The sequence below is a fragment of the Pagrus major genome, chromosome 9 (genome assembly GCF_040436345.1).
Source record: "Pagrus major chromosome 9, Pma_NU_1.0".
NCBI lineage: Eukaryota > Metazoa > Chordata > Actinopteri > Spariformes > Sparidae > Pagrus > Pagrus major.
Genome location: NC_133223.1, coordinates 31,470,324 through 31,488,259, shown reverse-complemented (window position 1 = coordinate 31,488,259; position 17,936 = coordinate 31,470,324). Strand labels below are relative to the sequence as shown.

Genomic DNA, 17,936 nt, shown 5'->3' with positions numbered 1-17,936 from the left:
ATCTCTGCCAATATGACCCATTACACATGAATAGGAGCCTGAGTCTAGACTGCGGTTTTCCCTCAGTTCATTAAATTCTGCTAGGATGGGAAGCATAGTATCTCCCGGATATCAGATGTCAACATCCATCTCCTTATACCCACAATGCTTTGCTTTTTTTGGCTTAGACAAGCATGCAAAAACTAATCAACTTGTGTCCCATTCTTGTAGACTCATTTCACTCTCTCTTCCTCTTCCATTCACATTTTATTGCTTTAATTCCCATGGATGTAACAACACAACAGAAGCAACAGCCTGTGTGCAGGTTTAGTCCAGTTTCTACTTTTATTTTGAAGTTTGCATCTCTGTCTTAATAAGAGCTTCAAGCAATCATATCCAGGTCCTGTTGGTATTTAAACTTAACTAGAAACCGGTTCTAGTAAAAATAAAAATATGTAGTTTGCCTGGTTTGGTATCACTTTTACGTGCATGAGACCGACCAACCTACCACAAACATCCTCGGCCTTTTGCATCACACAGTTGATCCAAATGTTGCAAATAATCTGTATTTTTGATATTAAATTCACTCTTCTAATAACAAAGTCGTATCAGAACATCAGTCTCAACTTGTGCAGGGCAGCAGTAAGAACACTAGATCCTTTCAGTAGATCAAGAAGCGATTCCTGCTTGAGAACGATTTTATCTGTAAATTAACCCAATAATGACTAACAACTATTACAACCTAACCCTAATTCCACTGTGGACATGAATTGGTTTATTGACTGATTAACACTAAATAGGCCAGTTAGGGTTGTTCCCATACCGACACCACTATCAAAAATGCCTCCGATACGGCGAGAAATACTGGAATCAGTATCAGAGAGTACACGAGTCTTTGCACCGATCTGATATCACATAATTTATTGATTAGAAACAGGATCCTGCTACTTCCCAGCAGCGTCCTGTACACCTGTATGCAATTTAACAGATGTTTTACTGCACAAGTAGTCAATATCTATAAACGGCAAGCAACTTGTATAACTTTAAGCACCTCCATAAAGTTCAGGTACCGAGAAGGAAAAACATGCATTGGTACATCCTCCAAACAGATTCATCAGCCGTGTTGCCCGCCGAGGCCCCACTGTAGAGCTGATAAGATTTATTGGCCCCTCATTCATCTCTCAGCGTGCTGTAATGAGGGATTCGCCTGGCAGAGGCAGACAAACCTGGCCTAAACAGACTCAGTGGTCTATCTCCTCTCCCCATCTGCCAGACAGTTGTGCTTATTAATTGCCGACCGTTTGTAGCTGAGTGGAATTTCAAATTCAATTTACAGTCACAGTGTTTAGGGAGAGCGACAGGGTCAACATCCCCCACTGCTCGACAGATATGCTGATGTGTTTACAAGTTTAAAAAATACATATTTTTATGAGAATTACATGCATCAAATGGCACACACAGATCTGGTGAAATGGTGGGATTGCCACACACACAGAACTGCTAGCTTAACTCGGAAAAAAAGGAAAAAAAATCCTTGAGTTGAGCAGATTAAATAAAAGAGCAGATTATGGCTATGAGGCTGGCGCCGCAAAGGATCTCACCACTGGACAGATTTTTTACTGGCAGTGATGGAGAGGAGGGGTTTACAGCTGCTGCCGGTGACAATGATGGTGGCAGTGGTGGTGACACACAAAGAGATCATCTTTTACACACTGCTGTCTCTATATAGGCCAGGAAAGCAGAGGTTGCATTCGGTGGGAGAGATAACAAAGGAGGTTGCGACACGGGGGTTAAAAATAAGGCTGGATGTGATAGAGAACTGCAGCGAGTAAGAGAGGAAAGTGAAAGTAACAAAGAGGAGCACAGACAGAAGAGGAAGGAGTGATGCAGCACAGTAAACAGAAAACAGGCCAGTTGGGATGGATCCAGGTGCTGGGTGCTTTAACGCTGGCTCTCATCAGCAGGAGGTCCATCACTTCACTCTGTCTGCGCTCCTCCTCCTCCTCTTTTCTGCTCCTCCCTCTCTATCCACTGCTGCGTCATCTACATCATGGCGCAGCCCTGTTGTCGAGCTGGCTCTGCTGCTGTTGGACATATACACGCAAATACTGTACGTGCAGCTATACTCTGCAGAGAGCACATAACCGACGCAGGCAGGGAGTTTCACCACACAGCACGCAGCTAACAAGCCATCACATCATTAGTTTGATTTTGATTCTGCCATTAAAGATTAGATCATGAAGGATTTCAGCCCCCTCCTGTCTGGAGCCTGCATACATGTCCCTCAGAAGCTGTTTCCTTCCTTAGCTTGATTTGTTTTGTAATGCAAATAGTTTGTTGTAAGCCCACGTGGGCTGGGCACCTTTAGGTATATGATACTTGAATAAATGAAATATCATTAATATACACCATACTGTATGTGTCAGCTCTGCGGGACACAGCTGTACCCCACCTCTCACCCAAAGCATGCTGGCACAGTATCTAGCTCCAAAACCTCAAACCAGATCGAAAAAAAAACTGTCATCAGCTCAACTCAACTCAAACAACAAATATCGCAGATGACCTAGTTTCATTTAAAAACAAAATCAATATTATGTCACTATATTTAGGGCTACAGACTGCAACCATTAGGTGCATTTTGCATCCATTTTTGGAGACAGTGCCACTAAAGTGTGACTAAGGGCTGTGTCCACAGTGTCTTTTTTCGGGCAGAAAAGCGCTGGCGGTGTGCTCGGGAGCGCTGAGATGAAGCGTCTGTGCGCTGACAGAAAAACGGTGCATTTGTGTCTTTTCTTTATGACAACAATATCTTGACAGCCACCACTGTACAATCAACACTGTCCCTTTGTGATTTAATATCAGTTTGTTCAATATTTGACATCGGGACATCAGAGCGAGGAGGATGTGGGTGCATGACATGATCCATAGGAGACAAAAATACAGTGAATATTATCACCGAGGCCAGAAAAAAGAAAACGCCTTTCTGAAATACGGAAAAATATAAATGTGTTGGTGCTGTGTAGATTTAGTGCTGCTCCTAAATTTTCAGCTGGTGCACCTAAATGTTCAGTAGGGAGCACCAGTGCTACTAGTAGAGAAAGTTAGTCCCTGATATCAGAAAAAGCAAATCCTTCACAGCACACGAAACATGCGTCAGTGGCTGCTTCATTCACAACACACTGCATACACACACAGAAACCTCCTGACTTTACACTTTACCCATAAATCCTCAAGCAACCACCCCCAACCCCCACACCTCTCTCTCTCACACACACACACACACACCGTTGGGTTTTATAAATCAGCCAAATGCCATAGCAGAATCTGAACACACACTCTCTGTATCATCTTGAAGGCTTCCCTTCATGAACAGCAGAGCGTTCGCTGTCTGCCGCAGCTTTTCCTCTGAGCTCTGCACAAATCTCTGCTCTCCCAGGGTTCGCAAAGTGAGCGAGGTTTCGGATTAACATTTAACGTGGGGCCATGCCAAGACTCCAAAGTCCCTCTTCGAGCTGAAATGACTGCCTCACTTGGGGAAATGGAGCTCAAGGTTTACCTGGTGTACAAACAGCGTGCTCACTGCATGTGGGCTCACACTGCAGAAAATGTGTGAAATATGTCACTTCTCAAGATTTTACACCAACTTTGCCAGACCATCTTTTCTCTATAAAGAGTAAAAATAATCAACATAGTTACAGAAGCATGTTTTTGTATCTATAAGGGTGTGTTTGCTTGTGTGTCGGCTGTAGAAGTTTGATTAATCCGCAGTATTAGAGCAAGCTTTGTGCAAAAGGTTACAGAGTCTCTTGAAGGGTTTGCTGTTGTCATTCAACCTGACTTCAGACCTCCACCACATCCTAACGCAGTGAATGAAAGAGAAGTGCTATTGATCAAGTAAATCCATGAGGGAGCGACAGAGAAACACACTGACAGTCAGTCTTTTACTGTTGTCACGATACTGGAACTTCAATACAATACCTTAAAAAATAGCAAAATTTGATAGCATTTTCGAATCTGTGGAGAATAACTGACACAAAAAGGGCATAAAATCTTTGAATTTATGAAAATATAAATATAACAAGGCTAAATGACTGTAGTAATCATCAACTATCACACGTTACAAACATTCATTTTATTGTCCTCAATATTTTGGACCACACTAGGGTCGTCTGCCTCTTAAAGAAAGACAAACTACAGCGTCTCTACAGGTTTACAGAGCTTTCTGGATTGTTTGGCAGAGTCAAAATCTCAGATCTGGCACAGAGTGAGCTGAGATAAGGAGAGTGTGAAGTGCAGGGAAAATTACATGTGCTGCAGCTCTTTTTTTATCATGACGGCTCAATAGTTGGCGATGCATCATGCTGCCAGTGGTACTGGTCTGTCCCCCCTTAGTTTGATTCGACTCAGTTCAACTGTATTTTGGATCAATCTAAATATTATTTGGCATATTTGGACTAATTTGGACTATCCAGGAGTGCTCTTAAAATATATCCACAGATTATTTTCATTATCGATTAATCTCCTGATTATTTTCTAGATTAATCCGTCAGTTGTTTGGTCTTTTCTTTGTCAGAAAATACTACTTCTACTCTAAGGTGATGTCTTTTAATGTCTTGTTGTATCAGTCCAACCCCCAAAGATATTCAATTTAATATGAAACAAAGAAAAGCAGTAGGGCTGCATAATTTATCTAAATATTATCCAAAACTGTCACCCTGCAGAAATGTCCCGCCCTACTAATCTAGTTCTCCAGATGTAAGACAACATGTTTGTTTGGTACAGACCACAGCAAATATCACATCATGACTGTTTTCAGTGAAAAGGAAAACTGTCGCACATATTGTAGAAAATACCCAAATCAGGGTAAAACTGCTCTAACAAACTGCATCATGTCACTTTCAGGAGTCACTCTCTCCAAGTTAATCTTTCATTCATATCATATCACTAATTTAAGCTTATAAATTTTATATTCTAAAAGCAGGACCTCTGGTTTTGGGATCAAGTAGCTCATAAAAAATAAAGTCTCAGCTATGTATCAGCAATGCCCAAAATCTGAGGATTCAGATCATTTGGGAGCCAATGAAACTTGATCCCTTCATCTATGCTTATATTCTTTGCACATTAAAGATAAATTAGAAGATTAGAGAGAGAGAGTGCGAGGGCAAGGGGAGCTTTAATGATCCTTTTACCGTGATGACCTAAAGTTTTAAATATTCTGATGTTAATATTGGACTACAGCCGCATTACTTCTGCTCGTCTCAAGTATCTGACTCACATTTAGCAGTACTGAGACTAAAGCCGACCAAGGTAAGCACTTAAAATGTCGCCAGAGGGAAATGGTTCGCTTGCCTTAATAGGCCACATTATTTGTTGTACAATATCCTGTTGAGACATCATATTCCCCTGCAGGGCAGCAGAAGCAGCCTTTTACGAGTACAACTTCAAAGTGATGTCATTCAGCTGCACCCTGCAGCATTTAGCCCCCCGAGTGTTTGAGCACCATACGACTAATCATCTGTCCAGTCTTTGATGATGTCACCTGGTCAGTCCTGCCTTCAGCCACAAACTCACACAAACCAAAGGCCATAACTTGCCTGTTCAGTCTAATTTTCATGCTGTTGTTTCTCCCTGAAAGCTACTTGCTGCACTCTACCACCGTGATTCAGTTACAAACGCCTGAGGGAAGTAAATCACATGAAACTCTTCCCTACAATTACACAACTGAGATTTGTTTATGTTGAAGAAAGACTATGATTTGGTCCCGTGTAAGCTCCAGTTAGTCTGCAGCACCATGCTTCTAACACTGTGCACCCTCAAACCCCAGATCACAGCTATTTCTGTTACAAGAAATGAAAAGAAATGCCATTTCCATCCTATATAAAATCCAACAGTAAACTGTAATGAGCAGTAGAGACAAAGCCTTTCAACAGCCACTCAATGGCTCCCCGAAGACACCAGCAGTCCTCTACCCCGAATCTGAGACACACGAGCTTGGACACGTATCACAAACACTTTCAACTGAGCTGACTGAAACCCCGGGAGAGGCCCGACACAGAGCAGGAGAGGCAGGGGTGGTCATGCTCGGCTCCTCAGGCATCTGTGGATCTGAAATAAAGAGAGAAACTGAACACAGGCATGATGCTTCGCGTTATCCAGCAGAATGATTATAAATGACTGCATGGTGGTCAGGAGCAGAGGTAAAAATGCAAGACCAGAGTACATTTTTCAGTTTGTTTTGTGTGCTTGATCAAACTGGTACTGCATAATTAGGGTGCAACTAATGATTAGTTTCATTGGCGATTAATCTGTTGATCATTCCGATCATCATTCTGATGACATCCTCAAATGTCTTATTTTGTCCACAACCTAAAGTTTTCAGTTTACTGTGATAGAGACGTAAAGAAATCAGAAAATACTCAAATATAAGAAGCTGGAATAAGATAGTTTTTTTGGTAAAAATAATAATCAAACATTTAATCATTTATCTAAATAGTTGGTGATTAATTTAATAGTTGACAACTAATCAATTAAGCAATCAATCGTTATAGCTCTACACATGATTCACATTGCAGTTGCTGAATTGTCCCTATATGTGGATGTTCAAGAACAGTTAAAATGCTGTTTCACAATCTTTAAAACGAAATCTCCGACAGGAATGATCCTGTGAATTCCTTGCTGTGGTCTGCTCGGGCCCAGACATGGCTAGCGACAACATTACAGGTGGCACCAGGTTGTCTGAGCGATCACTTGAAGGCTCGTCAACCCGGAAACCAGTCCTGCCAGCCTTCATTGATTCAATCAGTAAACCAGCTCAGCTCGCAGGCTCAGCTCTGCACAGCGAGAGGGATGAGAGATGAAGATGATGGAAGGGAGAAGTGATGTGATGGATGGTTACTGACAAAGAGCCTTACTGGTCTCCTGGAGGCAGGAAAGGTGTGCAAATCAAAACCTTGTTTACGATTTGTTTACTGCAGATTCGAGCTAAATCTGTCCAATAAAGATTGATGGAATTGTCACACAGGACGGTGCTTTGAATAGGATAGCTGCCTTTTATTGCTGCGAGCCTTGTCTAATTAAAATTATCTGGATGCCTCAATCATGTTCTGTTTAAGTTAAAGTATGAACTTGAATGAGAGTAAGAGGGAGCACAAGTATGATTATTTGTGTTAGAATTTGTCATTATTAAGTCAACTTAATAAGATAAATATAACAATGCTTTATGATACGTGTTATGCACAACAACACTGAAGGTAATTTGCTTCAGATCATAGTCAAATTCTGTTCCTATCAACTGAAACACTGCTGTCAAATCTCTCAGGCCTGATAGCTTTGAGGGGTATTAGCTTTGCTGGGAGATTTAAGGCTGATTTATGGCTGCATGTAGCTTCTACACAGAGCCGACAGAGTGAGCATTTATACATTTGCGCTGCTGTGCCTGTGTCACTGGCAGCGGCGAGCAGGTTGCCGGCTTCACCCTTTAAACACACCATAAGGTTCACAGCTGTGTCTCTGTCTCCATACACACCGAGCTAGACTGACCGGCTTGCCAAAACGACGGCTACAGTGCAGCCAGCATTTGCCACCGGGCTGCTCGTGCAGAGGCAGCCTCGCATCAAACAGCTCTCTCTCGGCCAGAGACTCTCGAGCAGTGAAAAGCACCTCTGGAGGAGAAGTATAACCCACGCAGCCAGCCAGTCAGGAGGGGCTGCGACAGCCAGTGAGTGTGGTGTGTTTACTGGGGAAACTACAGGTCACAATCCCTGGAATTAGCACTGCTGCTGAGCACCGGGTGACAAGCTGGAAAATGCGATGCTTCCAAGTGGTCTAATCACAGTCGTTGTGGCCTGCGATGTTGAGATGTGTTGTTACGTTTCTGGGAGGGTGCACGTCAGGATACAGCTACAGCAGTAGGCCATAGGTATTTTTGTGCCAACAATAGGACAAAATACTCATCAACAACAGTTTACTGTCCATCTTGTAGTGTTGTTGTTTTGTTTTGTTTTGTTTCTTTGTTCCTTTTTCATGGCTTCATTGACAGGTAAGCTTAAGAGATGACAGGAAATGGGATGAGAGAGAGAGGGGGGATGACATGCAGCAAAGGGCCGCAGGTTCGAACCCTCGACCACTGCAGCGAGGTATGTATAAATATATGTATATGGGTCGCACACTGTACCAACTGAGCTTCTGGGGCGCCCTTGCAGTGTTGTTGAAATTGAGCTGTCACCAACCTCTCGAAATTCTTTATAAAGGGTTGCTGTCTTGAACCCTCAAGTGCTTTGCTAAATTTGTTGTAAGCACTGTTCTGTAGCCTGACTTGCATACAGGCATGTTTGTATCTTTAACTGTTCACTTGCCTCAAATGTGAAGCATTTCCAAACAGCCCTCCTGCTTTTTTCTTCCTCAACCAAAACCGGTCGCAGAGGTACTGCACCTGTCATCTTTGATGAGCTAACACTGTAACAAAACAGTGAATGAGAGGGGTGACGAGCAGACAGCTCTTTGAGTGAGTGAAACGAGGTGGGGCTTTGTGAGCACTGCAGAGTCTGTGTTTCAACTCACTGTCAAAGAAAGAAGAGAGAGCAAGGAAGTGCAGCTGGTACCAGTGTATCCGTACTGCAGGTGTGAGTATTGAACAAAATGCATAAAATGTAATAAAAGGCAATGAAAAACTGAAATGAATAAACAATAAGCAAACATCGAATCTCGAGGTGGGCGTGGTCTCTGCATGACACACTACAGGATGAAGCACCAATTATGGAGCAGACAGGGAACACTTCACATGTCGAGCAGGGCTGTGCATGCAGCATGAGCAGATACACCCACAAACACACTCAGACATCGACCAGACTAAATTTAACCGTGTCTGCAGACTGCAGATTATCTACAAAACCGTCACATTGAATTCAGGCTGCCGCCCCTCACTCACTCTTCCTTCCCTCGCCATCACCACACCTCTGCGTTTAGCCAATCGTTAGGTACATGCAGACTTGTTTCGAGTTTATTTAGCAGCTGAAACCACAGCCGGGATGTAGCTGCTGACTCAACACACCCTGAGATGGATCATTGGGCACGCAGAAGGAGCTCGCTCTGGAAAGTGACAACTGCATCGAGAGGTGTCCATCCACAGCACACATGACTCGCTTCATTTGAAATTGCATGCGCGTGAATCATCGATCGCTCTATTTAGAAACAGTCAGAATAGCCTGGCAACAGTGATCAGTGATGATCATGCTTTGTGCTGTTTTAAGAAGACATTACAAACAAATACAAGAGTGCTCAACTTCAGTGTTTCCTCACAGTCACTTCTGTGTATTGGGGCCAAGAGATGGTGGGAACACATTATATATATTGGCTGGACATATTTTACAAGGGTATTTCAGGAGAGCTTTGTAGCATCTCAATACTTTCATTTCTGTGAGATATGAACGTGGTGTCGTATATTCTGTGGCGATGCTGATGAAGATGTTTGAAGAAAAGCTCCGCCGACACTGTCTTAGTTGTATAACAAATTTATTACAATAAGTTCAGTATCGTAAACAAGTAACACGTTACTTGGAGAGTCTCCAGCCGAATAATGAAAACTCTCTCGAAGATATGCAGACAGCTCCTTATATACCAAGCTTGTTTTGGTCAAAAACTTAATTACCACACATGATCCACATCAAAGAGGGACAGATAAGAAGAGAGGCCTCTTCACCTCTGACCCAGGACTTCCATGACTCTGCTAAACTTAACATTTTATACCTGTTACCTTGACCACATATTGTTCAAATCAAAAGGAAGGGACAGATAAGAAGAGAGATAAGAAGAGAGGCAAGAAGAGAGGCACCCCTTTACCTCTGTCCAATCCCGTGTCAGCAATCAAGCTGAACAAGCCATCAGCAGGTCCAACCTGTTTACAATGTCATCAACCTCTTACCCCTGACCAAATCATCTCCAGGTCAGGAAGGCCCCAACAGCAACTAACATTCCAATATGTTTTCCAAATACTCACATTAATATGCTGCATCTAACAGCAGACACCTCAGTGGCTATTCAAGGAATTATTCCTTAGATTCAGAAATAACTGTAAGAGTTCATTTTCCCAGGATGAACAAATCTTCCATGTATGTATGAACATTTTCAAGTCTTGTTACCAAGCTTAGACAAGTTGGCTTTTCTGTTTTTAGGTTCCTAAGATGCATTGGAGCCTACTGCGCAAGTCTGGCAGCGTGCATATATAATCATCTTGTATGTTAGATTGCATCATAATAACTCAGCTGGAACAGGTATTGAGACAGATAGCACACCTGAGACTAACCAAACAAAAGCTGTAAGTATGCAAACATACTGTAGAACTAAAGCAAGCAAGCTGAAGCTGGAGCTGAAGCTGAAGCTGAAGCCGACAAAGGCTCAAGAACTTCCTAAAACATTAATGTGACAAAGTGCAAATGCAAAATGTCCACCACTGTGTTTGTTTGTGGCACAGAGCCACAGTGAATACCAGCGTTAAAAACTATTTTATTTATTCACAAGGAAAATTAAATATTTAATAACAACATTTTAAAAACTATAAAAATTATGATCATGTGACATTTGTTTGGATTGTTTTCTTACATCTGGAGAACAAAAAATTGCAGCTTTTGCGATATGGACATGTTGCTATTTAATAATAAACTGTTGCTGATAATAATACTCTGATTTATTGTGTAGCCCTATACTCAATCAATTATTTTTCAGGTAAAAATGTTAAACATTTACTGGTTCCAGCTTCTCAAATGTGAGAAATTGCTGATTTTCTTTGTCCTTTATGACAGCAAATGAAGAGTCGTTGGGTTTTGGACTGTTGGTTGGACAAAAGGAGCAATTTGAAGACGGGAAATTGTGATGAGCATTAATTTTTTGACAGACCAAACGATTAATCATTTAATCTTGGCAATAACTGGTAGATTAATCGATAATCAAAATACCTGCAGCCCTATTTGACATGATATCAAACTCTATCCAGTCACGGATACACAACGAAGAACACACTACGATTCTGCTCTTCTGCACAAAGTTTTCACCTACACTTGACCTGTCAGCTCATCAGCAGCACAACCTCATGTTTGTTATCCAAACACAAGAAGTATGTGCAGCAAAGAAAACACCCTGAATGACGGAAGGGTCGACACTAAAGTTTAGGTCAGGAGAGTGTAAAACACTGTAAAGCTCTGTCTTTAAACAGTTGCTTGGTATTACAGGCATCCACCCAAAGCTCCATTTATGGTGAATGAATCCATCACCCTCTCTCTCTCTTTCTCTCAAACTAAATAGTTTCCACATTAGTTGCCAAGTGATCAGCTCAGCCTGTGCTGAGGATACTGTTTGGCCTAACAACACTACACGAGTAGTTTTTCTATCAGCACTATCAGAGCTTAAAACGAGGAAATGTCATCACCTGCTTTTCACAGGTTGACAGTGCGAATCACTTCAGCCTTCACAAGATTTATAGCTCCAAGAAAAGACATCAGAAACACAAAGAGAGGGCTGTTATGTTCTCTAACCTTCTTAATAATAATATTCTAATCTAAATAATTCATCGTAGGTTAAAACAAATGTGTATTTAATTAAAATACAAGCAATTTGAAATAAAAAAAATTGAAAAAGATATTCTATAGAGACTGATATTATCAAATTTTAGCTATTTATTAGCCTCAATGTGGGTTGGATCATGTTGAGCCAGTTGTTGAATGACAACAAATAGGAGCTCTGCCATTAAAATGTTCTCATTTTTCCTACTCCTACTCTAATTTTGCATCAAACGTAGATCAAATTAGTGGTTAAAACAGTTTTCTAAAGGAAAAATGTCCAACATATTTCATATATTATTAGTGATTAACAGATAATCTATCGATTACATAAAAACCACTAGAGGTCCCAGCATAAGACAACACGTAAACATGGGTCGTAATAAGCTGCTTTCACACCCATATATACGTATATGTTTGTATTGATGAGGACTGGCTGGCTGTACAAGGGGCGTGGCTGAGGGCATACATACAGACTGGTGAATTCGCCTGAAAACTGAGCATTTCGATACTTTCACAGGATTTATGTAGCACCTAGACCTGCTTTATAATCCAAACGACATCGAAGCCTCACTTTCTACAATAGGTAGGGGGCCTTTAAGCAGTCCTTACAACATTTAAGATGACATGATGCATTTTTTAAAGAAAATTTTAGAAGAAAAGACCCAAAATGAGGCCATACTTTTCTTTGGCACAATGTAGGGTGGTTTGTCTGCTACCAAAAGTATTGACTCCTCTTTGTGAAGCCCCATTTCTGCCCACTTGGGCCTTCCAGTACCAGAGGCTGTAACCAGGCCAGATCCAATTAAGCCTCTGCTCCGTGTCCCTCTCTGGTCTCTCTGGCCTCACCATTTCTCTCTCTCAGGCATGTGCCAGACTTCTCAGGACAAAAACAGAGCAGTGAAACACACATGGTAATTTGCAGCACATAAAAACTACCGTCCCGGCACAACAGACTGTGGCATCACAGCACTGCGACTGCAGAGACACAAACACAACTAAAAGCTTTCCACGACCTCGCTGAGATACTGTATGTAGGGCATGGAGGGCAGGCTTGGCTTTGTTCGGGCAGATATCTCTGACATTTTTTAGGCCCACACAGAGCAAAAGCAGCATATCCCAACATGAAATCGGAGCTTTAGTAAACAATGTGTTCTTACATTCATGGCAGAGAAAGCAACCCATGGTTGGGCACTGAGAGAACTGCTGATGTAATCACAATTCAGGGTCAGATAAAATTGTGCCCCAGATTGAACTCCAAAATAAAGCACAATCAATCGCAGAAGAAGAATGTAAGCCAGCTCTTTGGTGAGGGAAAACAATAATGTTACGGGCCTGAGAACACTTTCGCTTTACTGCAGAACGAACAGTAAGAAAAACTGGAAATTCCTCATTAAACAAAATAGAAAAAGGCCATTATGTGGCTGTACAATGAAGAAACAGAGAACTCTGTAGTTCTTTTATCCATTTGCTCGTTTTGACTCAAAGACCAGCATTATAATCATTATAGAGAGAATTATATGAGTGAGGGAAACTTTCAATGTTCAGCTCTGTTTGTACATTTGAAAACAGACCATATCCAAATGACTGATAGCCTTTAAAAATCAGATAACCGTGAAGTTGCTCTGCACTCTTTATCGCCAACATGAGCATAACTCACAGTTGAATGAGCCGTAACAGACATTTCCGAATGAACTAAAGGCAGAACAACACTTAAAGCATGCAAAACACAACCTCTTACATTTATGAGTCCACAACTGACAGAAAACATCAGCGGGTGGAAAATGAGCTGTTAACTGAAAATAAAAAGCCCACGCAGAAATGCCCGAGTGCAGTAATGTACTTTTGTCTAAAGAAGGATTTAAGTGGGGAACCATAGAGCTGTTTAGTTATCATTTAGGGCCCAGACACACCACACTGACATCAAACCTGTGCCTGTGTCTTGGCCAAAAAGTTGTACTTGAACACACCGCAAAGAGTACAGCCGACGGCCAGCTAGCTCGTGCATCCTGCGCCTGCGTGGGAAGATATAACTCTCCGTACCACCAGGTGGCAGTAGTCTGTATTCATCATTCAAAAATGGAAACAGGAGGACAAAATGCAGCAACACTCTTGCTAATATAGCCATTTCTAAATCGAGAAAATGTCAGATAAAACGATGCAAATGGCGCTGGGGGAAGAGGTGGAGGTGACAGAAATCAGGATACTACAGCAACAGGCTCAAGGGATGATTCGCTTAGCTGAACAGCCAATCAGAGGGATGTCTCTCACCAACAGGCTCGGCGGCAGACTCAACAGGCTCAGTCGACTGAAAAGAGCTGACGAGTGCCAATAGTGTTGGACACACCGCAAAAACTTGCACCACAGACGCTCGCCGACAGCCCGACATTCGTTGTGTCAGGACCTTAAGGCTCAACCCAGTGTGAGTGAAAACTTGCCACAACTTAATACTATCCCATGATACCAATAGGTTACTGCTTCGTCAGTGGAGTTTACCTTGAAGTTGCTGGAGTTGACCCATGAGCTGGCGATTCCATCCACCATCTTGTCCAGTGCTGTCTGATCCTGCTCCAGGTCGTGGGACTTGTCCTTGTCCAAAATGTAATCAATGATCTCCTGACCCACCTGCAGCCGTCGGCCCACGTCCTTCTGCAGGACCAGGGCCAGGCTGTTCTCCATGCTAGGCTCTGTCATCCTGTCCTCTGATAACCAACTCCTCAGGCTTCCTCAGTCTGCCTGGATGAATGAATGACTGACTGACTGCCTACTAGCAATCCTCCACTGCTTAAAGCAGCGGGAATGACAGCTAAACAAAAGGAGCCCCAGTTAATGAGTGAGTGGCTGGGTGACCCGGAAAAGGGAAGGAAAAAAAAGAGGCAAGTGTACACAGTCTGCTTGTATTTTTATCCCCGAGGACAGGCCTCGTCTTTGTGTGAAGCGTTAGCTCGCTAGCAAGCTAGTGGCCGTGCCCTAGGGATGGATGGAGCAGGGCTTGGGGAATGGCAGCAATGCAGCATGTGTGTGTCTGGACAGCAGCTGGGGAAAGTTTACTACTCCCTCCCACTTGGGGTTTTTTTTTCCTCTCGTCGTCTCTTCGAGGAGTCTGAGCCAAACCGCTACAGCAGGGGTAGAAGAGGTGGTTTTGGCGAGCGGCGTGCAAGGCAGCAAATGGAGAGGGATGGAGAGGCGGTTAGCTTAGAGCTCCATGTTTTGTCCCGGGATCTGCCCTGGAGAGCCCTAGAGGAGCAGAAAAGACAACAGAACAGAGTCAATGAATCATCAAATCTCTTAATTTAATAACATTACTACTGATTCCTCCTGGTACATCCCGTTTTTTATCTTTAGGTAAAATGAGAGTGGTTTGGTTAATAAAAAAGTTAACCCAGTGTTGTACACTATATGACAAAAAACAAATGGACACCTCCTGTCCTCAAAGGATATATTAGACAAAAGTCAGGAGGCCTCCAACAACTGCAGATAAAATTGCTGAGACACTCTTGATTATTTTTGCAAAAAATCCATCAGTGAACAGAAGTGAAACGAGCCCACGATGATTGCTTTAAATTGCTTATTTTGTCCAACCAACACTTCAAAACCCAAAGATATTAAACTGAAAAAACTCACATTAAACTTGCTTTAGCCTATTGTTATGAAGTAAATGTTGATTGCACAATCAATAAACCTCACTTTCACTACCACAGGGCACAAAATCTCTCAGGAAAGAGAAGGCTGACTGGTAGATCCAGTCAGGCTGGCAGCCTGGCATCATTTTATCCAACTTAACGTCTCCATTATACACTAAATGAATTAATAATCTTACATTTTGTTAGTAGTCACTGCCGGAGGTTACTCTTAAAGCATCGGAAATGCTGGGTTTATTTTATTTCTTAGACATCATTGATGTGTTTATTTTTGTTAAGTATTATTTGAAGTTGCCGAACCTGCAAAAAGCCACCAGGATAAAGACAAAGCAAGGGAAATGTATTTATATACCACATATCATATCCAAAAGGCAGCCCAAAGTGCACCACAGATTACACAGGTGAAACCACAAGAAAAAAATTATAAGAACAATAAAAGGAGGCAAACAAACAAACAATCAGCAGCACACAGAATAAAAACAAAGACAATGAGACAAACTTACAAATAAATTTGATATAAAAGAAAATGAATCAGTGGTGAACAGGTAGGTCTTAAGCTTGGATTTTAAAAAACGTTAGCATTGTCTGTAGGAACAGCCAAAAATCCAGAACCGCTGACTGATTGACTGATTTATGGACAAGTAATAGTATTTCAGTTGTTGTTACAACACTGGCTGCAGCATCTTGGATCAGCTGGAGCTGTCTTGTAAGAAATCCCTACTTATTTTCAAGATAACTATGAAAATAAATGGCAGTTATCAGATCATAAAAACAATGATGTGATTGTCCAACAATGGCAAAGCCAACATTGCTGTAAGTGAACTGAAATGTGACCTTAATTCGAAAGTCAAATTGTGACACACCTAATTGTTTACAACATATTACCCAAGGAAGAGCTTTGTGAAGTAATTCGTCCAATCAGCAACAAGTTGGCTACCTTATTGTACGAGCTTGGATCTGCTAGTCAATGAGATTATGTCAAGTTTGAAACCAGAAGTAAGAGGACTTAAATACAGCAATCTCTATGATTTACCTGAATAGTTGATTGTGGACGTCCTTAAAGATCAATCATGATCTAAAATCATTAAGAACCCACTGTGCACAAGGACAGCTCCATTTAAGTAAAGGTCTTCCCAGTTTGTTATTTAATAAATTGATTGGTCTGTACAGGGCCCTGACCTCAATCCCATCCAACACCTTCGGGCTGAACTGGGTCGCTGACTGTGAGCCAGGCCTTATCACCCAACATCCGGACCTGACTTCACTAATGCTCTTGTAGCTGAATCAGAGCAAATCTCTGGAGCCAGGGTGCAAAATCTTACCGGAACAGCTGAGACATTTAAAGCAGCACATCCATAAATAATCACATATGGGTCTAATGTTTGGGTGGATACTTTTGGTCATAGTGTATGTAAGTCCCCAAAACTTCAGGGGACTTCCAAATAGAGCGCTGAGGAAGTTAATTATGCAAAGCCACACACAACAGCCACTGATGAGAGTTATAGACAGTGCTGCTTTCAAAAAAAATCAAACAGGAATCAACATTTTTAGGGAAATCAACAATTAAAAACCAAGAAGACAAGACAGCTGAATCACAGCTCCGGATGAACTCCCCACCCAAACACACACCCCCTTTCTCTGACAGCCTGCTCAGCCTGACAACCAGCGACTGCCGTGGAAACACTGGGGGCCGAGGGGGGCTGAGCTTCGAGTGATCAAGACACGAGGACGTCACTGTGGTGTTTATTTGTTCCGGCTCTAAACTGCTGGATCATATGCTGACTGGCCGTCTTCGCTCCCAATAACCCCGGGCTTTTTGTGTGACAAGATTATCTAGTAGAAAGGAATGCTTCAACAGCCTCTATCACATGCGGGCCTTTGTTCTGGGAGGTGAAAATCAAACCTGCTAATCTTGGAGCGGCTAGATATGGGCCAGATTCACTGGACTATGACCCTCTTGGCGCCATAATGTGTGAAATACTTTCTCCTGTTGGAACAATAACTTCTGTGAGAAGTTTCCTTTTGCACTCGTTGACTATGGTAATAACTGCTAAATTGATTTATTTGTTAGTTCATTTAGCGGGGCACAAAACAGATTGTGTTACCTGAGGAGAGGCAATGCATCAGATGTGCTCAGGGTGTCCAGCTGAAAGCTCATTTCCAGCCCGCATCCCTTGCAAGGCCGTGCATGAGTACAGTGATGGAAAGTAATTAAGTACATTTACTCAAGTACTGTACTTAAAAGGTAACTCCAACCAATTTCACGCATTAAATATGCTTACAGGTCTCAAGGAGGGAAAAGTACTATAAAGCCTTTTTAGGCTCCAGAGGAAGCTGCATGTAATCTGATAAATTGCCTCCAGTGAGGTCATTCAGTGACGAAGTTGCATTGTGGGTAATGTAGGCACCAGGTTTACAGTGCAATTTTGGGGTGCTTGCGCTGCACTTCACTTGAGCATTTTTCATTTTCTGCTCCACTACATTTTGGAGGCAAATATGTTTTTTACTCCATGTATTTGATAACTTGAGTTACTAGTTACTCTGCAGATTACGTGCTGCGTCCGACTCAAAGTAGTGCATCTTTTAATTTATTTATTTGAAAATTGATATTTTCTTAAGGTAGTGGATGGAAGTTAGACATTTCAGTATCCTGACAACACTGTTAGGTCTATTATCAATATTTTGAGGCTCTTTTAACTATTACATTTAAGCCATGACAATTCAGCAAATACACAGATTTGTTTTTTAATATGCTTGATTATGGCAC

At 42.0% G+C, this 17,936-nt stretch overlaps 1 protein-coding gene across 1 annotated transcript in view; it reads right to left on the bottom strand.

Annotated features, from left to right (window-relative positions):
- The window catches only part of clasp1a (cytoplasmic linker associated protein 1a), an 89,401-nt gene that overhangs the window by 70,104 nt on the left and 1,361 nt on the right, over nucleotides 1-17,936 (bottom strand). The window contains exon 2 of the mRNA XM_073473114.1: nucleotides 14,025-14,765. Within this exon, the coding sequence (XP_073329215.1) occupies nucleotides 14,025-14,222 (198 nt within the window). The 5' untranslated portion in view covers nucleotides 14,223-14,765. The remainder of the gene's footprint in view (nucleotides 1-14,024; nucleotides 14,766-17,936) is intronic.